Raw genomic sequence first — 26,051 nt, 5'->3', positions numbered from 1 at the left:
TTAGTTATTTTTAATTTAAAATATATTTAATATATTAATAAAATTTAATTCAAATCAATTTAATTAGTTATTATTTTAATCCAAAATAATAAGGCCTAAAATTTTTTGATCTAAGCAATCTGATTTCAAATAATCAACACCTTAAATTAAACTACTATATAGTATTTGCAGTTTACCAGTTAGTATAATTGCCTTTCAAGAAATAAACATATTTTTCTTGCATAAAGTTGTATGATACTGTTTTATATTATTTTATTTATTCATAAATTATCTAACATTTGATACTGTTTTCCAAACAATAGATATAAACTAGACTTCTATTGTTCCATTATTATTCTACCTGAAGTTAGTAATAACTAAATTTGAATCATGTTCTTGAATAATGCTAAGTTGGAATTGAGTCCTAGAATAATGCTAAATTCGAATCATACTCATGAACAATACTTTTGATTTGATGGATAACCTTATAAAAATTTGTAAACTTTAGAAAAAATTTATAATCATAGTTATAATCATGTTCATGAACAATACAGAAAAGCTTATATTTATCCTTTTATATTGGACTCGTATCATCACAGTGCAGTGAAATCTGACCAGCAGATGAAACAGATGGGTGCAACAAAGATCCTCCAAAACAAGTGGTGGTTGAAGCAGAAGAAGAAGAAATGGGCAAATAAACCACATTAGGCCTTGATTCTGGCAACTCCATTAAAGGCTCATTTGGGTTCAAGAAAATCTGGACAACTTTTCTGATATTCGGACGACAATTTGAATCTGGATGCAGACAAGCCAGTCCAATAATCAATGTTCTCCTTGCTTGTTCCTCATCAAATTTACCTTCTAGCAATCTATCCACACCCTTCACCAATTCATTTTTACCATACAAGTTCCATATGCAATCCACCAAGCTATTCTCTTCCTTGATCCCTTTTGATAGTCTTCCCGATATGACTTCAATCACCACCATTCCGAAACTGTAAATATCAGACTCTGGTGTAGCTTTTCCAGTGAAGGCTACTTCTGGGGCCAAGTAGCCTGGAGTACCAGCCAACACAGTTCTGACAGAAGCATCATCTTGTAGCATTCTGGCCAACCCGAAATCACCTAAATGAGCAATGTATGTGGAGTCTAGCATTATGTTGTTAGGTTTGATATCCCTGTGGATGACAGGGTTGCCACATTCGACGTGAAGGTACAGTAGTGCTGAGGCTAAACCTGTTAAAATGTTGTACCTGGTTTTCCAGTCCAGATCGTTCTTGCCTATGTATCGATCAAGGCTGCCGTTAGGCATGTAATCATAGACCAAGAGGAGATTTTTACTTTCGTGGCACCAGCCTTGAAGTTGAACTATATTTTTGTGCCTTAAACGCCCTATTGTGCATATTTCTGCAAAGTACTCTTTCTCACCTGATATGTAAAACTATATTCAAATGCTAAATCTCCAGTTCTAATATTATGTTATGTAATTGTTCGCGTTCAATAATTATTCTAAAAATTTAAATTGATACGAAAGTTGAACCTATTACTTATTCATTAACACGAACCTTGTTTTGAGGTTGCTGAGATCTTTTTGACAGCAACAATTGTAGGAGGATTAAAGGGTAAGTTGCCTTTATAAACACTCGCAAATCCACCCGAACCTAACAGGTTTTCGTTGTGAAAGTTGCGAGTGGCCTTTGCGAGTTGCTTGTAGGTGAACATTTTAGGCACATTTGCAGCGCTTCTTGATCTGCTTTCTATATCTGTTTTCTGATGAGTCTCCTCTTTTCCTCTCCTCAAAATTCTCTTCATCCATGGAAAAATAATCACTGCCAGGATTACCAATCCGGTAACGAAAGGGAAGAAAATTGCCACAATAAATTTTATCTTGTCATGTCTGTGAGTTCCTTCCTTCGGAGATGGCAATGCTGTCAACTGGAACATCCAATTCAGGAGCTGATGTCTTTCTGAATACAGCCCTGTAGCAGCTGTGAAGCCTACGTAAACAGAGTTTGGAACAAGATCTTTGAGGTCTATTGATTGGTTGAGGAAGCTCATAAGTGGGTTACCAGAGAATGCTACGGAAACCTGGAGCATCTTTGTCCAACCATTATAATCAATCTTTACCTGGATGTCTTTTCCACTTTTCAGATCAATTCCAGTGCTATTCAGACTCTTTGCTACTACTGATTGCATACTTTTTATGTTGATTCCAATGTGGTTTCCGTCTGGATCAAACTCGTTCTTGAAAGTGTCCAGCTCTACCGCTACTTGGCAGCCACCTGAAATTTGGACATAATTGAAGATTTTCATTATTTCGAATCTGCCATATTTTAGCACTTTTTAGACAGAGCAAAATTAAGATATACTAGTCTGGATAGATTAGTCACCTGACGCTGACTGATCTAAAATTCCGACCGAAGAGCCATAACTTTCTGGAGGCGAAGAGCTATTATCGGGGGCAATTATAAATGCCATTCCATCTCCAGGACCGCTAGAATTTGGAAAGACGGAAATCCTGACAGTAAAGGTAGTCGAGATAAGTGTGTGCCAAGCAATCACAGGATGAGGGTATAGAACTCGGCCAACTCTGTTTATTGGCAGAGTTGTGGGTGAGCTCGAATTTCCTAGTTCAGGATCTGGGGTGAGGTTTAGGTAGCCGTTGGCAGCGGAAGCCGAATTCAGGCAAAGCAGGCTTCCTTTGCTGCAAGTGTCAGGGTAGAATGAGGTGAAGGAGAAGAAGGCAGTTTCTGCAACAGAGCTTACAGAGGCTTGGCCAAGTGAAGTATAGAAGAATAGAAGCAATAACATGATTCAGAACTTATGTTACACAATAAAACAGTTTTTAACTGTATATTATACACACACACATATATATACATATATGTATATTACACATTTATGAGGTTATGTCTTCAAAGGAGTTTTAAATGACAAGGCAAATGAAATTCAGAATCTTGTTTTACAATTCAGATATTCAACATTTTGTCTTCTTTGCTAAGTAGCGTTATTTTTGTAAACAATTATGTATAAGATTAATAAGAGGACAAAAGGCCATTCAACATTTTTTTATTTCTAAATTAAAGGTAAAGATTCTACCTAAAAGTCGATGATTAAAGTGATTTTATTAAAATTTTTCCCCCTTGACTTTTTGTCTCATTTGAACTTGTGTTCCATTAATATATTTTTTTTTAATATTCAAGAAAAACTCCTCATATGCTGAGATACTCGAAAGAATTATGTTGTGCATATTTATAATACATCCAACAGGAAGAGTATATATATGTAGTCTTTTTATTATTATAATCTAAAACTAAATTTAGAGTGAGATAGGTCAGAGAGGAAGAAAATGAAAGATACTAATTATCTGTTCAAATAAAAAGATACTAATTAATAAAAAATAAATAAACAATGTAAATTTTAATATCATACTAAAAATATGTAAAATTATTGAGCACTATATAAACGTTCAATCACATATCATAAATAATTTAAATTCAAACTTTTGAAATCCGGTAGTCTGGATTCAAAATTAATGAGTTAATGGTATTTGAACTAGAAACTTTATATTAATATGCATAACTAATGTTGAAAAAAGAATTATTAATTTAGTCTCTATTTATATGTCAATATCATATGCTTTCTTGACCCTTTATGTTAATTATAATACATACATATTTGGAATTTTTAATGACAACTAGGAAGAGAAGAATCGGGTGGTAGTAAGTATCAAAATCTGAGTAGCCAAAACATGCATTTGGTAGGTAACAATGAATCTAGTATATTAAAATTTTCCTTAACTAAAATACCACCTTTTGCTAGGGAAAACTTGCGGTTTTTTCCCTCGAGCTTTTGATAACTAAAGATGTCATTAGCGAACTGACTACGCCCATTGGAACAAACATCTTAACCTTTGTCATCTAATACTGCTGCAATAGCTGATAGAAAGAAAATCATAGCGAATTAAGATTGCTCGGCAATGATGACTAGGTATTAAAAATTAAAATAAGAAATCAAACAAAGCATTATCCTATAATAGTGATCGATGGTGATAATAATGTCTTTTAATTACACTATCATCTTGAATTTGCAAGCCCAAATGTTCATGCAATTCGGTTAAATTTTAGAATGCATTGGCCATCAAAAATCCAATCAATTGTCTTATAAGATTGGAGAAATGACTTGGCAACAAAGGTTTTTTTTAGGTTTATCATACTTTTGCTGCATCTTGACAGCTTCCACACAATCACCATAGAAATTAGTAATGATCGCCATCGCTTTATCTATCGACACTGAAAATTCTAGGGCAAAAGTAAAAAATGACAATTGACTTTTATGACATTATCGGCGGAGTTCAATTCAATCAACATTCCATAATCAAGTAAACTATTATCTGTCTCTCTTGGCCAAATTTTAACTGCACTAAAAACTGGATGAGGAAAACCAAGAATAACAAGAGGGTGATCAGGACTACAACACATTAATTTTCCAACACTTTTTACATGATATCGGGGAAGATCGAAGCACAGATGGAATTCAGAATACTCTTTATGCCACCAATGGCTGTATGCTTGTTTTGGAAGATTATATCGTAAGAAACCTCTTTTCCCACTAGTAGAGTAGTAAAGTGCTATTCCACCAGAGGAATCTAGAGAAGGAGGACAAGGCTGTTCCATGCACTGGAGAAAAAAAATCAGCCTCATCGGTAATAATTTTCAGCACAAAATCAGGTTGATTCATTGGCCTTAAAGCGAAATCACGGAAGCCCAACTCCTCTAGCCATAGCTATACGGCCATAACCAGTAAGGATTCAGCGAGATCTCTCTTGAAATTGAACACAATTGTAGCACCCGGAAAGGAGGAGAAAAAAAAAAAAACAAAAAAAAAAAAGGGGCCACGTCAGCAGCCACGTCAGCAGGCCCGGTCAGCAGTCCCGCCCAACCGGGGCCTGCCACGTGGCAAGACCGCGTCACTCCGAAAGGAGCCACGTTGACGATCCGCGTGGGTGCGATCCGACGGCCCAGATCAATCGCGCGATCGGACGGCCCAGATTCAATCAAAAACGAACGGCCCAGATTAAAACGAAATGAACGGCTGTGATCAAAAGGCAAGGGGTTATAAATAGAACCCCCACACCAGACCACAAACCCTAGCCGCCCGCCGCTCGCCGGAGAAGACGAACCAGAGGCTGACCGCCGCCACCCGCCGCCGCACCGGGGAAATTTCCGACTGCCGATCGAGGTAAATTTCATACCCCCGACTCGTTTTTCTCCGCTGATTCCTCCTATGGCCAAATTGAGGCCGAAATCCCGGCCAAACGACCGGAATACGCGGCCGAAACCCAGCGGCGCCGCCGCGCCCCTCTCGGTTTTTGCCTCCGACGAGGTCCTTCCCGGCCTCCGTTCGATGCAATTTTTATATCACCGTGATCACCATTCTTTTCTCTACAGGTTGACCGAAGCCGAATCACCAAAACACGAACCTCGCCGGAGAGCCGCCGTACCCGAGAGCACCGCCGCCGGTAAGCTCCGCTTTTCCGTGATTTTTGGCCCCCCCGGGGGCCCTAGGGTTGTTTTCTGACAAGGACCAATGCGAGTGTGGCTGAATTCGGCCAAAAACGGCCGAAAACAGCCAACCCGAGGCGACTCACCGCCGCCAGCGGCGGTGCCGTCGCCGGAGCACGGCGGAGCCGCCGTGCCGGAGTTGCGATTTGGTCCGAAAGGAGCCCTGGGCCTAATTTAGATTTTTTTTGGAACACGTGCAGGTACTGTTAGTGTGTTTCAGTTCCCCGGAAAAAATTCAGGGAAAATTAGGGACGGCCTGCAGGCGCACTGTGAATCGTATTCGGATCCCGAAAACAAGTAAGGACCCCTCACCCTATTTCCTATCACGGTATTAAAGTTCAAAATGATAAAACGGTATTTCTTGAATTAACGCATGTGTGAAATTGCTTAAGGTTGCTAATGGAGCCCGAGTCTAGTGTGATTGATGATTTACTGTTATTTGGCCTGTTTTACACTGTTTTACAGCTTTAAATGTATTATGGGGTTTGATGTGTTCATTTTATAGTTTCGAATGCATATATTACTGTTTTATTAATTATGGGTTGAATGACTGAAGAACTGATACTGTATGTTGTCTGTTCGGCATGAATTACGATTTGCTTGTTTAAATGTGAATTGATGATGCTTATTGAGGAAAAAGGGAAATGAAACATTGTATAGACTGATAATTGTATGATGGGGTCAGCCTGACTAGATATCCTGGGAGATGGTGGACGGACCGGGTCCGTAGGGAACCCTACCGGGATTGTGGTCTCACATGCCGGACGGGGTATGGGGATCTTATGGTTTTGGCGCCCATACCGGACGGGGTATGGGGACGGCCCGTTTCACCCTCATACCGGACGGGGTATTGAGGTTTATGGTTTTGGCGCCCATACCGGACGGGGTATGGGGACGGCCCTGGAAACTGATTATGAATGTTAAAGGTTAACGGGTAGCGGGACCCCTAGGGACCCCCATGGATACTAGTAGGCTGGTAAATGAGAAAAGGATATGTTGTATAATGATTGAATTACAAAAGGCGTGATAAGTGCTATGTTGTACAGCTTATATTATTCCATGATTGTGATAATGTTATTATTTTTCTTATATTGTTTTCATAAATTCCACCGAGGTAAGTGGATGGTAAAGGTTTTCATGTTAATAAACGAGTTTATTGTAAATTATGCTCCATTGGTCTTTTTGTGTTTTTCTACCCACCTTTACCTCCGTGACGGTGAGATATCGTGATGTTCTTACTGGGCTAGTGTAGCTCACTCCTTATTTAACCATTTCAGATCAGGAAGACATGGTTCCCGAGCCCGTTCCGCAGGAGGACGACGAAGGGGATACCTAGAGACTCTGTAGTCATACTCATAGTTTTATTTTCGAGTTTCTCTCTTAGTTAGTTTAATCTTTTATATTTTAAGTACGTTTCTGGTTTTTCGTGTAAGGGATGTTAACTGAAATTTTAATCTCGCTTCCGCATTTGATATATTTAAATACTCATTTCATTTTAATATTTCCGAGGCCGTTACACAAATCAGCAAAATATCTCGTGATCTACAAAATGAAAAGTGAAGAGTTGTTTTTCAGTGATTGAGAAAATTATGAGAATGAAAGAAAATTGATTTCGGAAGAAGAATTGGGATTATTTTGCTGGGAAAACTTCAATGCTCTATATATTTATAGGACAAAGTAAATTATATATATATGGTAAGCCCACATAAAGAACATTCTTGTTGGGCATTCAATAAAATTGATATATGCAATATTATGCACATTTTTTTAATCTTGAATCTTCACTTCTCAATCTATAACATTTTTATATGTTCAGATGTAGTTCTCCAAAGGGCATTGTCCCATTAATCTACATTATCTATATCTGTGACTTGCAATTTGCAAAGTCGTTAGCAATTAGAGATAAAATTTTCTATCTAAACTATAAATATAATTTATAACTTAAAATAAAATTTCTAATAATGATGATAGTCCTCAAGAAAATTGAATTCTAATTGTTCAAAAAATTCTTTTTATTATTTGTATTGAACATTTGAACTTTAACAAAGTTTTGCATTTTAAGCCACAAAATTGTGGAACAAGTAACAAGTATATTTCTCCAAAATTAACATTAATTTATGATATTAATATCTTGAGCCAAAAAACAAAATATATATAAATTCTTATTGAAAGTATGAATTCAATAGAAATGAAGGAATTCAAGAACTAACTTTAATCTTTATATATTATAGTTTGGATTAGAAAATCAGATAAACTATTTGATCTGAATTGGACTAGATCAAAATTTTAACCAGTCCAATCCTCGATTCATGAATAAAAGAATTGAAAAATTGTATTCGGTTTTCAATTTAGTTTTTATTAGAGTGGAGTAGACTAGATCACAAAAAAAAAAATCAAATTAAAAAAATTATTTTTTAATAATAAAATTTCTACCCTTTTCAGCCATGATTTAATTAAATAAAAAGATATTAGTTTGTCCCGACCCGAGTTAAAATTACTTTCAATTTCATCATCTATTAATTTTATTTTATTTTTTACTCTAAATTAAAATAAAAATAAAAAAATTTAAAAAATTATTTTATTACATTTAGAATAAAATTCTAAATTACAAAAAAATAAATAAATAAATTTCTGATATTACAAATAAAATTTATACCCTTTTCAGCCATGATTCAATTAAATAAAAAGATATTAGTTTGTCCCGACCTGAACCAAAATTAAAGGAATTTAGTTTTTGGTTCAATTCTAAAAGGTTAAATATCTTCTCATACAATAAAAAAATCAGTTAGTAAATGTTGAGAAATTATCACTAAAAATATTTAGCGGTAGCTGGTGCGAGGAGAATGTTTTGTCTAAACTATAAATATAATTAAGAAAATTTATTTAGTTTGAAATAAAATTCTAATAATTCAAAAAAACATTTCTACTACTTATATTGAAAATTTGTACTTTAATTTTTTTGCTAAAAAATTATGAATAAGTAACAAATATATTTCTCAAAAATTTACAGTAATTTATGATATTAATTTCTGAGCCCAAAAAGGAAAATAGACATAATTTTCACAAAACAAATTAGAATTAAATAATTAAGAGAGAGTACACTCATAAAAAAATAGAATAAAAGAAACTCATAGTACCACCGTCAATCTTTAAACATTAGAAAAAAGTGGCATAAAATTTGAGATATTTATATTTTAGTTCGGGCCAAAAGACTTGCTTAAATTATTTAGTTTAGGTTAATCTATTTAGTCATAAATAGATAAGATAAAATTGATAGATTTGATTCTCGATTCGTAAATAAAATGATCAGAAAATTTGATCTGATTTTTAACCCGGATGGGGTTGAATTCAAGTAGGCCATATTAAAAAAAGAATTTTTAAAAAAAATTCAGAAAAAATATAAAAAATAGAAAACTCAATTTTTTAATAAAAAGTTAGGTACTTTTCATTCCAAACTTAATGAAACGGAAAAATATTAGTATATCTAGTTAGTATATCTGGTCCAAACTAATATTAAAATAGTTCAATCTTTAGTTTTGATCTCTATTTTAATTGGTTCTAGTATGATTCAATCCAACTATAGACCGATGAACATATCGATATATAGTAATCAAAAAGTTCGTTAATAATTAAATGTTAAAAAACTATCACTAAAAATTTTTTAGAGATAGATATTACAATTAAATTTTTTTGTCTAAACTATAATATAATTTTACTTATTTGAAATAAATTCTCTTGAAATAATAATATACTAATAACAAACAGAAGTCTAATTTTCAAAACTTTTTTTAACTATTTGTATAACAGTTCGACCCCAAAATTCGGTGGGTACAGATGCATGCACATCAATTTTAACTATTAAAACTAATAAATATTATATATGTGGCAGAACTACATATTAATCCATATTTTATTGCAAATTAAATAATATTTATTCACAAATACATGTGACATCACAATTAATTACAAATTTAAAATGAAAACCAATGATGTTTTCTCCTATTGATCTCGAGACTTGTGGATTAAAGGCCCACAAGTAAAAATGTCTCCTTCATTATCCATTATTGGTTTTGTACTTGTTTTTCATCTTCTCTAGTATGGAATAGGATGAACTGAAATGAATTTCACAAGGTCAATAATAAAAAATAATTTAATAACACAGACTTACATATATTGCACAAAATGTAAAATATAATAATATTTCAAAATAAAAAAATCATCAATAATTAAAATACACAATAAAACAATCAACACACAAAAGCTTATTCTATTTCTCTCCGTTCTGCTTTAACTCTTATTCACATTTACTATTAATTTCATTTGCTCACTTATTCCACTTTTTTTAACACACACATACACATGGATTCACATATCTCTCAAAACGAATTTACTTATACATACAACTATTCCTCCACTGGATTTTAATTCGGATTCCTCACACACATTTATCGCTCCATTTAGATTTTACTTTTTCACTTTGCTTAATCTTTTGTAACTTATTTAGGATTACCATCGTACAATGTTGTTAAATTGCTATCGAGGAGAGGTGAGAATCCCCCTATCATATTGATAGGACACACACATCTTAAATTGGTAACAATTTGTACATTAGCTACGTAACTTGAACACTCACACCTATCCACGTGTGGACTAAGTTTTATATCGTTATCCATGTGTAAGTCCATCATATTCCTCGTTGTAAATTTCAGTCACACACGCACAACTCTCCTCCCCGATTCACAATAAATGAATTAAACGTTTTATTAATCATTTACATTTTTTTATCATTAAAAGTTTCTCTCGTTCTTCTATCAACTTACTACGCAATTCATTTATAAATCTACCCAAATTATTTATTTGAAGACTATTTTGTATACGTACATTCTTGATGGCTTATTCAACCTATTTCTTTAACTAGCTTACGACTTCTCAATTTTTTTAGTATTTGACTTCTAGATCTTCTTGACTTATTCAATTTTCTTATTTCATAATTTAAATTTATATTAACTCAAGATTCTAGTTTCTAGGCACAACTAAATACATATGCATGTATAAAATATACACATGCATATCTCTACAAACACATGCATAAACATTTATACTTACACGTGTATACACATAGCATATTATGCATAACCACTCGTACATTTGTCTTTATCAACTTTGTTTTTATCAATTCATACCCACATAAAGCACACACTTACACAGTTTATGCATATATATAATTACACACATTATTTATAATTTATACACAATATTATATCTCCATATAGAATTTATCCAATTCTTACTTACAGTGCAATCAGAACAGTTTTAGGAATCTTTTCTGTCTCAGTCTATGGTCCTCTCTCAATCCTGGCTCCCTGTTTCAAAACTTCCCTCGTTCACACACAATATATATGCGTTATTAATGATGAGTAATATAAGAACTAGTACAAAATAAAAAGGAACTGATTTTACCTTTAGACATGCGGTCATCGGTCACCGAAGTCATCACACACCGACATGCGCTACCCACACCACCACCGGAATGGCCACGCGCTATCGTATGCAGCATTGTCGGAATATGCATGCGCCATCCGCATGCTGCCGCGGGACTTGCCACGTGCCACCACGAATGGTTGGGACACCATGCACCTGTGGGCACCCAGATCTAGAACTGATCTATGCCAAAAACCGTCGCATGCACGACCTTCTCTTCTAGGCCAGATCTGGCCCGACACCATGTTGAAGATTGATTCAAGAATTAGTCAAAATATGCTGTAAATATTTTGCAGATTTTATACTAAATAATTTTTGCTGATATTTTCCTAATCTTATGCAGATTAGTTTTTCTTATTTTTCCACTTCTGTTAATTTTTTGTCAGTGGCAGAATTTTAGAGATTATGGTGAGGATTTTTAGCATTTTCTATTTGGTTGTAAGCCTATATAAAGGCATGTTTAGTTCTAGAATAATAGAGCAGATAGTAGCAAGTATTTCTGCAATTTTTGTGTCATTTATCTGCAGAAAGTTTCTCCCTTCAAACTCTGTTTCTCAAAATTGTTCCAATAATTTTGGTATCAGAGCCAAAATTTTGAGCGAGTAAAGAGAGATAAACAGGTGAGGTGAGTGAAACAAATAAATAAATATATATATATATATATGGCAGGCAATGTAATGCAATGAGTGCTGTTCAACCACTCATTCCCATTTTTAAAGGTGAAGGTAATGAATTCTGGAGTATAAGAATGAGAACTTTATTCAAATCTCAAGATCTTTGGGACTTGGTAGAATATAGCTATGCAGATCCAGATGAAAAACACAGATTAAGGGACAACAAGAGGAAGACTCCAAGGCCTTAGTAATTTTTCAATAGGCTATCCATGACAACATCTTCTCACGTATTGCAGCAGCAACCACATCAAAGCAGGCTTGGTTGATTCTGCAGAAGGAGATTTAAGGTGATTCAAAGGTGATCGTGGTGAAATTGCAATCACTTCGGCAAGACTTTGAGACCTTATTCATGAGAAATGGAGAATTCATTGCTGACTTTTTGTCCAGAATCATGGCAATAATCAGTCAAATGCGAACTTATGGAGAGAATATTGCTGATCAAACAATTGTTGAAAAGGTATTGAGAAGCTTGACTTCTAAACTTGACCATGTAGTTGCTGCCATAGAAGAATCAAATGATTTATCAATTTTTTCCTTCAATGAATTAATGGGGTCTTTGCAAGCACATGAGGCCAGAATTAATCGATCACTTGAAAATAATGAAGAACAAGCATTCCAAGTGAAGGAGGGAGCAACTAGAACTGGAGAAGGTGAAACTTCAGCAAGTAAAGGCCGAGGAAGAGGAGGATTTCATGGCCGTGGAAAGGGTCGAGGCAGAGGCAGAGGTCGATTTGATGGGCAACAAAGGCAGTTCAGAGAGCAAAACAAACACAAAAATAGCATTTAATACTATCATTGTAAGAGATATGGCCATATAAAAGCTGATTGTTGGTATAAAGATCAACAAGTGAATTATGCCGTAGAGAATGGAGAAGAAAGTAAGCTTTTTATGGCTCATTCCCAGTCATCTGATCTCCTTTGAATGGATCTGAGCCATTCATCGCACCTCTTTATCTAGGTTGTTATATCAACACCAGATCACGGTGCAATCCTAACTGTTTATTTCTCTGTGTTTTCTAACCATTAGATCGAATAGATCTCAACCACTCCTTCACATGTCCACGTAGGGCGATCACCGTGGCTTAAATTACTTCCCCTGATTGGCCCATCTTGACATCTCACTTGCTAACGTGTAAACTTTATGAAATTCTACTTAGGCACTGTTTTTGAATAGTTTATTCATTTTGGTTCTTTTTAATTTCATAAAACTCCTAAAATTTTAATCCTTTTTCATTTAAGCCCCCCAAAACTTTAGTTTATGTAAAATTGGGTTTAATTTAACTTTATAAATTTTTTTTTCGAACTTACTAAATTCGCGGTTGTAACAATTTGTATTGAAAATTTAAATTTAACAAAGTTTTGTATTGTAAGCCACAAAATTATGGAACACGTGACAAGTATATTTCTCACAATTTACAATAATTTATGACATTAATATCTAGAGCTAAAAAAGGAAATATATATATATAATTTTTGCCAAAAATCAGAATTAAATAATTAGATGAGTATAGTCATGAAAAAAATAGAGTAGAAGGAAATCATAGTGGCATCATTAAACTTTAAATACTACAAAAACAACTTACATAAAAGTACAGATATTCATATTTTAATCCTTTTTCATTTAAGCCCCCCAAAACTTTAGTTTATGTAAAATTGGGTTTAATTTAACTTTATAAATTTTTTTTTTCGAACTTACTAAATTCGCGGTTGTAACAATTTGTATTGAAAATTTAAATTTAACAAAGTTTTGTATTGTAAGCCACAAAATTATGGAACACGTGACAAGTATATTTCTCACAATTTACAATAATTTATGACATTAATATCTAGAGCTAAAAAAGGAAATATATATATATAATTTTTGCCAAAAATCAGAATTAAATAATTAGATGAGTATAGTCATGAAAAAAATAGAGTAGAAGGAAATCATAGTAGCATCATTAAACTTTAAATACTACAAAAACAACTTACATAAAAGTACAGATATTCATATTTTAATTTGGGTTAGAAAAATCGAATTGAATTGTTCAGCCTAGATTTTAAATAAGACTAAATATTAATCAGTTTGATCCTTGGTTCATTGATAAAATTGGACCAAAATGGACATAATTAATAAAAAAAAATCAATTTTCCTAAAAGGTTTGAAAGAATACCAAAGCATTAAAAAAACCTTAATTTTTTTATAAGAAAAATTTAATCCTTGTCAGTCGAGACTTGATCAAACTTTAAAATATTAGTATGACTAATCTGAAATGAAAACTAAAACGGTTCAGTCTTTATAACAGATCTTTTACTTTATGTGGTCATCGATTTGATCTAGTTTTGTAACGGCTCAGAACTTAAAAAAAAATAAAATCATAAATTGAATGCGGAAATGGAATAATAGAGTTAGGGTTTACATTTCTTACACAATAGTTTAAAATATCCAACAGGGTTACGAGAATGTTCATTCTAAAAAGACAAACGAAAATAAAAAAAATAAATGAAAAGTAAACAATTGAGCATCTTAGGACGACCTTCACTAACTTTTGAAGGGGTCCGGGAGGTGAATTATTCATAACTTCCTTATTGATCGGAATTTGAATCTTCGTTCTCTTGATCTAAAATAGTTAATGGAAAGGTGAGCTACACTAGCCCAGTAAGAATATCACACTCATCACCGATATAGAAACTAACAGTTGGTAAAAATTATAAAAACAACCAGTGAAACTCTTAATTTAAGTAAATTCATTTATTATAAGTAAAATCATTTATTGCATACTTACCGTTGTGAGATTTCCAAAACTGACCTATAGAGATAATAGTTCAACAACATCATAATCTCATATTCAAGTAAGAAAGAATAACAACTTTTCTTTTTTATTTTCCTACTGGTATCCATGGAGATCCATAGGGATGTCCCACTACGCGTGAACTAACATCCAATCTTATCAACTAACCGGCCGTCCCCATACCTCGTCCGGTATGAGTGCCAAAAATATTATTCCTCAATACCCTGTCCGATATGAGGGTGAACAAACCGTCCCATACCCCGTCCTGTATGAACGCCAAAAATACCAATTCTCGATTCTCCGTCTGGTATGAGGGTGAAACAGGTCATCTCTATACCTCGTCCAGTATGAGCACCAAAAATACCAATCATCGATACCCCGTCTAGTATGAGGCGACGTTTACAGTAGGATTCCTATGTACGCGGTTCGTCTACCATCTCTCAAGATATCCAGTAAGGCTACCATTCATTTATTCACTTAACCAATGAATTTTTCGTTTGCATTTAATTTTCAGTTTCACAATTTAACTGTAAATCAACACAAGATAAACAATACATGCATCAAGGAAACACAACTAAATCATTTTACTAATTTCAGTATATTATCATGCATTTAAGTTATAAAATCAAAAAATCAGCTAAACAGGACAATAATAATAAATAACCAGTTTTGTCTCTATTAGTACCCTATAATTAATTCTCGAAGTTTTTTGAATTACGCAAAATACCATATTATTAATAACTAAACTTTAATTCCATAATAGAAAATAAGGTGAGGGATTCTAACCCGAATCGGTATTCGAAACACCGAACTTTCAGTTGCACCTACTGGCGGTCTACAGATTTTTTAAATTTTTCTGTAGAGATTAAAACACGCTTCAGGGAATCCAGGGACTACTCATAGGCGCAGTGAAAATCCGATTTTCGATGTCGAATTAAGTAAGGACCCATCATCCTATTTTTTATCACGGGATTAAAGTTTAATAAATGATAAAACTGTATTTGTATAAATTAAATAGATATGCATAATTTATTATGATTGCTAATGGAGCTCGAACCGGACATATTTCTTTGTCAGTTTCTATTCGATTTATTTTACAGTTTAAATGCAGTATGGTATCTGATTTAATTATTATATAGTTTTTAAATGCATGAATCATTGCTTACTTTATTCCGGCCTGACTTTGTGAATCTAATGATATGCTAGCCTTGTTGGATGCTCATTGATTGCTTTAGTATTCATGTTTATGTGGGAAACAGGAAACTAAGAAAAAAATAGGAAAGAGGTGTGAATTGATGAATGGATAAGTTGATAGCCTCACTAGATATCTTAGGAGATGATGGACGGACCGGGTCTATAAGAAACCCTACTAGGAACGTTGTCTCATACCGGATGGGGTATGGAGACTTTAAATATTTTGACGCTCATACCGGACGGGATATGGGAACGACCCGCTTCACCCTCATACCGGACGGGGTATTGAGATTTATTATTCGGCGCCCATACCGGATGGGGTATGGGGACGGCCCTGGAAATTAAGTTTGTTAAGGGAAGGGTTGATGTGTAGCAGGGACCCCTATGGATCCCAATGAATACTAGTAGGCTGATGAAAAAGGGGGCAACTGTTGTTTGATGATTGAAATATAAAAGTATGATATGTGCTATGTTACAGATTATGTATGAATTCATGATATCTATGATGTTGTTGTTCCATGGGTTGTTTTTATAAATTCCACTGAGGTAAGTGGACAGTAAATGGTTTGATTATTGATAAATGAATTTATTAAAATTTGTGCTCCATTGGTTGTTTTTAGTTTTCTACCAGTCTTTACTTCTGTGACAGTGATATAGTGTGATGTCTTTACTGGGTTAGTGTAGCTCATTCCTTACTTAACCATTTCAGATCAGTAGGATTTGGTTCCCGAGCCCGATCCACAAGAAGACGGTGAGTAGATGCCTAGATGTTTATTAGTTTCCTTATAGTATTTCATTTCTAGTATTTCCTTTAGAGGACTTATTTTTTGATATTGTTAGTACGTTTAAGTTATTGTGTAAGGGATATTAATCAGAACCTTTTATTTCGCTTCCTCACTCATATTCTTTATATACATTTCCTTTTAAATTTCTGGGGTTGTTACAGTTGGTATCAGAGTCACGCGTTCCTCGGACTCGTCCCTTACACAATGATACTTAGAGAAACACCAAACCAATGAATCATTGCTAAACCCTTCCTTGTGAAATGCAGGTGCAGAGAGATGAGAAGAGGAAGACGCCCACTAAACTGAGCAGCCCGGGATGGTTCGCTTCAGGAAGACGTTGACAAAATATTTGAGATGCTTGAGAGACTCATTGTTGCCCAGCAGGGTCGAGAGGAGAGAAGAGAGCTACCATACCCTTCCCCACTGCCACAGGTTGAGCCACCACTACAGCGGGAGAATCCCGAGCCACCCCGGTACGAGCCTGCTCCTCCACAGTACCACCCTGTGCCACCACCGCAGTATAATCTAGTGCCCCAGCCGTAGTACTGCCCGGCACCGCCACAGTATAATCCAGTGCCCCCACCATGTCAGCAAGTACCACCACAGGGCCCCTCAGTCTATCCTCAGCCTGGCCTAGTCCCTCTTCTGTAGGACCCAACTCCTTCCATGATTGACCCAGGTTACGTAGAGAGGTACAAGAGACTGAACCCATCCACTTTTGCAGGAGAATCCTCTTTTGAAGATGCCCAGTATTGGTTGACGGAGACGGAGAAGGCCTTCAAGACCTTAGGAGTGACTCCCGAGCAGAGGGTCACCCTTGCTACTTACATACTGGTGGGAGAAGCAGACCGCTGGTGGGAACTCAAGCAGACTACCCTGTCTGTTCCAGTCACTTGGGAACAGTTCTTAGCAGCCTTCCATGCAGAGTACCTCCCAGAGCACAGCCGACATCTTAAGGAGATGGAGTTTGTCCAGGGGAATATGACGGTGTCAGAATATACCGTAAGTTCCTAGAGTTGGGCCGATATTCCCCTGAGACGTTGATGGATGAGGGTAGGAAGGCTAGGAGGTTCCAGTGGGGCCTCCGCCCAGAGATCAAGCAGCACCTATTTGTACTGGAGCTCAAGACATACTCAGCCGTTCTGGCCAAGGCACAGTTAGTGGAGAGGAGCCTCCACACCCTCCCTCAGTCAGCAGGGAACCACAGACCCTCAGCTCCACTCCGCAGACCAGCACTTACTGTGTCTGTCCAACAGAACAAGAGGCCCAGACCAGTGATCCAGGCTCCCCCTCAGGCTTCAGTAGCAGGACATGGTAAGATCTGTCAGCATTGTGGCAGGGATCACGGGGACCGACCATGTTACCACCTCAACAACACTTGCCGCATATGTGGTAGTGCCCAACACTATGCGAGAGAGTGCCCAAGGAACCAGAATCAAGGAAGACCTCTTATTCAAGGCAGGGCTTACAACCTCACCCAGCAGGATGCCGACGCCGACCCGGATATAGTACAGGGTATGTACACTATCTGTAACCATCTTACTCATGTTTTGTTTGACACTGGTGCATCGCATTCATTTGTTTCACCTGTTTTTGCATCAAAATTTAATGTATTACCTGATAAACTTGATTCAATGTTATTTATATCTACTGCTGGGAGTGCAATATTACTAGGAGAAGTTGTCTACAAGGCTTGTGCCATGGAGATAGCAAATAGAAAACTGAGTGTAGACCTGATAGAATTAGACACGGGGGATTTTGATGTAATTTTAGGGATGAATTGGCTAGCGGCGTATCATGCCACCATAGATTGCTTTAGCAAGAAGGTTGTATTCACTCCTCCTAATGGGGAGCCATTTACAAATGAATAAAATCATTTAGTACTTATTTCTTGATGGTAAATTTCCTTAATTGTCGAGTGCCTTAACCTTGCTATTTTCTCTAATTAGGCAAACCCAAGAAAGAGAATTGTATTCAAGAGATTCTGGTAGTCCGAGACTTTTCAGATGTGTTTCCAGATGAACTACCCGGGCTACTAGTAGACAGGGAAGTCGAGTTCACCATAGATCTACAACCTAGCACCCAACCTATTTCGGTTGCTCCTTACTACATGAGCCGCGTTGAGATGGAGGAGTTGAGGAAACAGATCACTGAATTGCAAGACAGTGGTTTTATCAAACACAGTGTGTCCCCTTGGGGTGCCGGAGTCACTTTTGTCAGAAAGGGTGATGGAACGTTGAGGCTATATATTGATTATAGAGAATTGAACAGGGTCACCATCAAGAACAAGTATCCCCTTCCCAGAATTGATGACCTCTTTGATCAGTTGCAGGGTGCACAGGTCTTCTCCAAAATAGACCTACGATCAGGTTACCATCAGGTGAAAATAAGAACAGAAGACATCCCCAAGACGGCTTTTCGAACCAGGTATAGACACTATGAATTCCTGGTCATGCCATTTAGGCTAACCAACGCCCCAGTCATCGTCATGGATATGATGAACAGGGTCTTCAGAGAATTCCTAGATCAATTTATTATCGTGTTCATCGATGACATCCTGGTCTACTCAAAAAGCAGAGAAGAACATGCTCAACATCTAGCCAAGGTTTTACAGGTTCTCAGAAGAAGGAAGCTGTATGCAAAGTTGAGTAAGTGTGGATTTTGGCTTGAGTAGATCGCCTTCCTAGGACACATCATATCAAAGGATGGAGTGTCAGTAAATCCTAAAAAGGTTGAAACGGTGCTCGGCTGGGAGAAATTGACATCAGTTAAAGAAATCTGTAGCTTTCTGGGAATGGCGGGCTATTACCGCAGGTTCGTTGAAGGATTTTCTAGCCTAGCAGCTCCCCTAACTCGACTCATAAAGAAGAATGCCAAGTTTAAGTGGAATGAGGACTATGAAAGAAGTTTTTCAAAACTAAAGAAGCGGCTTACTACTGCACATGTGCTAGCCTTACCGAGTGGATCAGGGGGATATACGGTTTATAGTGATGCCTCATATCTAGACCTGGGTTGTGTCCTAATGCAAGATGGGAAGGTCATAGCTTATGGGTCCAGACAGTTAAAGAGCCATGAAAAAAATTATCCCACCCATGACTTAGAGCTTGTCGCAATCATACACACCTTGAAGACCTGTGCTATTATTTATACAGAGAGACCTTTCAGATCTATACCGATCATAAGAGTTTGAAACATATATTCACTCAGAAGGATCTCAACATGCGTAAGAGAAGGTGGATAGAACTTCTTAAAGATTATGATTGTGATATCTTGTACCAATCGGGTAAGGGCAACGTGGTAACCGATGCACTAAGCAGGAAAAGTGCAGGTATCTTAGCCCATTTGATGGTCTCAGAATGCAGGCCAATTGGGGCTACACAATATGTTCGACTTCAGGACTTGAGGAGAGCCACATGTTTGAGCCATTTGACCGTCCAGCTTGAGCTGATCCAGAGAATAAGGGAAACTCAGTCAGCTGATCCCACCCTAGTAGCCCTCAAGAACAATGCAGAACAGGGAGTTAGTTCAGAATTTCGAATCTCTACCGATGGGTTACTCCGATTTCAGGACAGGGTGTGCGTTCTGAATGACAGTGAGTTAAAGAGAGACATTATGACTGAGGCCCATAGCTCAAAGTTTTCCATGCATCCCGGAAGCACCAAAATGTACCAAAGCATGCGACCTCGATTTTGGTGGAATGGGATGAAAAGGGATATAGCTGACTTTGTGTCTAAGTGCTTGATATGTCAGCAGGTCAAGGTAAAGCATCAGTGCTCAAACGGGCTACTTTAGCTTTTACCGATTCCGGAATGGAAGTGGGAACATATCGCCATAGACTTCATGACAGGGTTACCTAAGGCATACGCAGGACATGACACCATCTGGGTAATTGTTGACCGGCTCACCAAGTCTTCCCACTTCTTAGCCATCAGAATGACCGATCCCTTGGACAAGTTGGCAAGAACGTATATCCGAGAAATAGTCAGATTACATGGAGTTCCAGTGACAGTGGTGTCTGACAGGGACCCTAAGTTCACTTCTCGATTTTGGAGTAGCTTTCAGCAAGCCATGGGAACGAAGTTGTCCCTCAGTACTGCCTTCCACCCTTAGACTGATGGACAATCAGAAAGGACAATCCGTACACTTGAAGATATGCTTCTAGCTTGTGTCCTTGACTCTGGTGACCATTGGGATGACCATCTGCCCTTGATAGAATTTTCCTACAACAACAGCTACTAAGCGAGCATTGACATGGCTCCGTATAAGGCGTTATATGGGCGTCCATACAGATCGCCGATTTGTTGGAAAAAAGTGGGTGATAGAAAATTGTTCGACCCGGAGCTAGTAGAGAAGACCACATCCAAGATAGTTAAGATCAGAAGGAACATTCAGACAGCTCAGAGTAGGTAGAAGAGTTACGCAGACACCCGGACGAGAGATTTAGCCTTTGAGAAAGGCGACCGGGTGTTCCTCAAGGTTACTCCTTTCAAGGGAATTAGTAGGTTTGGCAGGAGGGGAAAATTGAACCCCTGATTCATTGGACGATTCAAAGTCTTAGACAGGATTGGTATTACTGCCTACAGACTAGCACTACCTTCAAAGCTTTCTAAGGTCCACAATATATTTCATGTGTCCATGCTACGCAAGTACAACCCGGACCCCTCTCATGTCGTGGCCCATGAACCCCTCCCACTCCAAGAGAACTTATCCTACGAGGAAGTACCAGTCAACATTATGGATCGAAAGAGTAGATTGCTCCGCAACTGAAAAATATCTTTTATAAAGGTCGTATGGCAAAACCACACACCAAGGGAGGCTACATGGGAGCTAGAATCAGACTTTAGAGCTCAGTACCCCAATTTGTTCGATCAAAAGTGAGAGGCAAATTTGAGGGACCAAATTTCTTTAAGGGGGGGAGAGTTGTAACACCCCAACCCTTTTTTTTCTTTTATTATTATTATTATTTTATTTTATTTTTTTGAAATTATTATATGAAAATAATGATTTATTATGTAATAATATATGGTTTGAATTTAATTTAATTTATTTAAATAGAAATAATAATAAAAATGGATAAAATTATTTAGGGATTTAATTGAAAATAATTTTGAGAAAAAGGGGTGAAAATTTGAGTTTTGGGGGTATTTTTGAAAAGAAAATTAAAAACATAATTTAAAAAAATTACACCATGTCAGCATGTAACGGCCCCAGAAATTAAAAGAAAATGTATATATTTATTCTAAGTGCGGAAGCGAAATAAAATAGATTATGATTAATATCCTTTACACAATAATCAAAACGTATTAAAGATATGAAAGAATAAACTAACTAAAGGAAATACTATGAATGAATACTATAAGGAAAACTAATAAATCTTTAAGCTTCTATTCACCGTCTTCCTGCGGAACGGGCTCGGGAACCAAGTCCTCCTGATTTGAAATGGTTAAGTAAGGAATGAGCTACACTGGCCCAATAAAGATGTCACACTATCTCACTGTCACAGAAGTAAAGGTTGGTAGAAAATAAAAACGATCAATGGAGCATAATTTATAACAAATTCATTTATCAATAATAAAACCCTTTACTGTCCACTTACCTCGGTGAGATTCATGAAAACAACTTATGAAAATAATAATATTATAAACATCATAAGATCATGCACACTTTGTAACATAACACATATCATACTCTTGTATTTCAATCATCAGGCAACAAATTTCCTCTTTTATCAGGCTACTAGTATCTATGGGGATTCATAGGGGTTTCCGCCACACGTGAACTATTCATTTTAACAACTTAATTCCAGGGCCATCCCCATACACCCTCCGGTATGAGCGCCAAAACAATAAACCTTAATACCCTATCTAGTATGAGGGTGAAGCGGGTCATCCCCATACCCCGTCCGGTATGAGCGCCAAAACATTTAAAGTCTCCATACCCCATCCAGTATGAGAGATAACATTCCCGGTAGGGTCCCCTATGGACCTGGTCCGTCCACCATCTCCCAGGATGTCTAATGAGCCTGTTAACCCATCCATTTATCAACTCAATCCCATTCCTATTTGTTCTTAGTCTCAATTACCCAATCAAATATGAATACGTAAACCAGTAACGAATACCAAATCAGGCAAACATAACATCGGGTTCACAATAATCAAACCATCATAAATTAAATAGTGAATCATGCATACGAAGCCACAGAATAAATAAATCAGATACTACACTGCATTTAGACTGTAAAATAAATCAAACAGGAACTGAGCAAAAAACATATCAGATTCGGGCTCCATTAGCAACCTTAATTAATTATACATATCCATGAATTCATAAAATACTGTTTTATCATTTATTAGACTTTAATACCGTGATAGAAAATAGGGTGAGGGATCCTTACTTATTTCGGAGTCTGAAATCGGGTTCTCATTGCGCCTACGGGCAGTCCCTAGATTCCCTGAATTTTTTTCTTGGAAACTGCACATGTCCCCAAAAACCCCCAAATCAAACCCAGGGCCTATTCGGCCAATTTCAGAATTCCAGCACGGCGGCTCCGTCATGCTCCGGCGATGGTGCCGCCGTCCACGGCGGCGATCCGCCTCGGGTTGGTCATTTCTGGCCATTTTCGGCCGAATTCGGTCAAACTTGCATTGGTTCCTGTGATAAAACACCCCTAGGGCTCTCGGTGGGCCAAAATTTCCAGAAAACTAAGACTTATCGGTGGCGAAGCTCTCGGGTGCGACGGCTCCTCCGGCACAAGTCGCAATTTGGTGTTTTGCTCTGGTCAACCTGTAGAGGAAGGGACGGTGGTCACAGTGGTGTAAAAATTATATCGAATAGGAACCGGGAAGGGCCTCATCGGAGGTAAAAATTGAGGAAACCTGCGGCGGTGCCACTAGGCTTCGGCGGTATTTTCTGACCAATTGGCTGGTGGTTTGGCTCCGATTTGGCCACATGGAGGTTCAGCATCAAAAAACGAGCCAATGGGAGAATTTTACCTCGTTTGGAAGCCGGAAGGTGCTCCGGTGCGGCGACGAGTGGAGGCGGTCGGTTCCTCCAGTGGCTGGGTTGTCTTCTCCAGCGAGGGTTCTGGCGACTAGGGTTTGGGGTTGGGTGTGGATGAAATTATTTATAACTTTCTCCTTTTAATCTGAGCCGTTAATCACGATTTAATCTGGGCCATCCGATCGTAATTAAATTAGAAATGAATATGGGTCGTCCGTGCGTGATCAAATCTGGGTTGTCCGCACACGTGCAATCTGGGCCGTCCATGCGCGTGGGAACGGATCTCAACCGTCCAATCGCGCGCACGCGGATCGCTCACATGGCCCGTTCCGCGTTGCCTTCCTGCATTAGTGTTTCTGCCACGCGGTGTATCTTGGTTGGCCGAAGCTGCTGACCGGGCTGCCGAAGTGGCTGCTGACGTGGTGCAATTTTTTTAAATTGCGTTTTAACCTCTAGTTTTCGATTTTCTTTTCAAAAACACCCCTAGAATCCAAAATTTCACCCCTTTTTCCCAAAATCATTTTCAATTAAATCCAAAAAATAATTTTACCCATTTTTATTTTTATTATTATTTTTATTTCTATTTATTTAAATTAAATTAAATTAAAACCATATAATTATTACCTAATAAATTAATTATTAAAATAAAATAAAAATTAAAATAATTCCAATAATAATAAAAATAAAATTTTGGGTGTTACACAGCAACCCGGTCAGCAGCCCCGGCCAACCAGGACACGCCGCGTGGCAGAGACACTGACGCAGGAGGCCACGCGGAAGGGAGCCACGTGGGCGATCTGCGTGCGCGCGATCAAACGGCTGAGATCTGTTCCCGCGCGCACGAACGGCCTAGATTGCACGCGCATGGACGTCCCAGATTGAATCGTGTACGGACGGCCCAGATTGCATCACGATGAACGGTCCTGATTCATTTCCTATTTAATTACGATCGGACGGTTCAGATTAAATCGCGATGGACGGCTCAGATTAAAAGTGGATGATTATAAATAATCTCATCCGTACCTAAACCCTAACCCTAGCCGCCAAAGCCCTTCACCGGAGAAGATAGCCCAGCTGCCGGGGAGCCCACTACCGCCGCAACAGAGCAATTTTCGGCTACCAAACGAGGTAAAAATTCTTCCATTGGCTCAGAATTCGATGCTGAACCCACCTATGGCCAAATCAGAGTAAAAACACCGGCCAATTGGCCGAAAAATGCCACCGAAGCTTAGCGGTGCCGCCGCAGGTTTTCTCAATTTTTGCCTCCAATGAGGCCCTTCCCTATTCCTGTTCGATGTAATTTTTCCACCATTTCCTCCTCTACAGGTTGACCAAAGCAAAACACCAAATTGTGACTCGAGCCAGAGGAGTCGTCGCATCGGAGAGCCACGTCGTCGGTAAGTTTCTATTTTCAGTGTTTTTTCGGCCCACCGAGGGCCCTAGAGGTGTTTTCTCATAAGAACCAATGCAATTTTGGCTGAATTCAGCCGAAATTGGCCAGAAATAGCCAACCCGAGGCAGATCGCCACCGCTCGCGTCGGCGCCGTCATTGGAGCACTGGAGAGCCGCCGTGGCAGAATTCTGAAATTGGTTGAATAGGCCTTGGGTCTGATTTTTGAGTTATTTGGGACATGTGTAGGTACCGTAAGTGTGTTTCAGTTCCAAAAAAAAAATTCAGGAAATCTATGGACTACTCGTAGGTGCAATGAAAATCTAATTTTCGACGTCGAATTAAGTAAGAACCCCTCACCCTATTTCCTATCACGGGATTAAAGTTTAATAAATGATAAAACTGTATTTGTATAAATTAAATAGATATGCATAATTTATTACAATTGCTAATGGAGCCCGAACCGGATATATTTCTCTGTCAATTCCTGTTTAATTTATTTTACAATCTAAATACAGTATGATATCTGATTTAATTATTATATAATTTTTAAATGCATGAATCATTGCTTACTTCATCCCGGCCTGACTTTGTGAATCTAATGATATGTTTACCTTGTTGGATGCTCGTTGATTGCTTTAGTATTCATGTTTATGTGGAAAACATGAAACTAAGAAAAAAATAGGAAAGAGGTGTGAATTGATGAATGGATAAGTTGACAACCTTACTAGATATCCTGGAAGATGGTGGACGGACCGGTTCCATAGGGAACCCTATCGGGAACGTTGTCTTATACTGGACAGGGTATGGAGACTTTAAATGTTTTGGCGCTCATACCGAACGGGGAATGGGGACGACCCGCTTCACTCTCATACCGGAAGGGGTATTGAGATTTATTGTTCGGTGCCCATACCGGACGGGGTATGGGGACGACCCTGGAAATTAAGTTTGTTGAGGGAAGGGTTCACATGTAGTAGGGACTCCTATAGATCCCAATGGATACTAGTAGGCTGATGAAAAAGGGGGCAACTGTTGTTTGATGATTGAAATATAAAAGTATGATATGTACTATGTTACAGATTATGTATGAATTCATGATATCTATGATGTTGTTGTTCCATGGGTTGTTTTTATAAATCTCATTGAGGTAAGTGGATGGTAAATGGTTTGATTTTGATAAATGAATCTATCAAAATTTGTGCTCCATTGGTTGT

General features: G+C 37.6%; 1 protein-coding gene across 1 annotated transcript; it reads right to left on the bottom strand.

Annotated features, from left to right (window-relative positions):
* Positions 1-553: 553 nt before the first annotated feature.
* On the bottom strand, positions 554-2,781 carry LOC110809169 (L-type lectin-domain containing receptor kinase IX.1-like). The gene is made up of 2 exons (XM_088208531.1): positions 1,545-2,781; positions 554-1,407 (listed from the first exon to the last, which is right to left on the bottom strand). The coding sequence occupies exons 1-2, from the start codon at positions 2,290-2,292 to the stop codon at positions 554-556; spliced, it is 1,602 nt and encodes a 533-aa protein (XP_088064657.1). The 5' UTR covers positions 2,293-2,781.
* Between the last annotated feature and the right edge of the window lie 23,270 nt (positions 2,782-26,051).

Source organism: Carica papaya, chromosome 7, assembly GCF_054855325.1.
Source record: "Carica papaya isolate Zhongbai chromosome 7, ASM5485532v1, whole genome shotgun sequence".
In the NCBI taxonomy this organism is placed as follows: domain Eukaryota; kingdom Viridiplantae; phylum Streptophyta; class Magnoliopsida; order Brassicales; family Caricaceae; genus Carica; species Carica papaya.
This window is presented reverse-complemented; position numbering and strand designations above follow the sequence as displayed.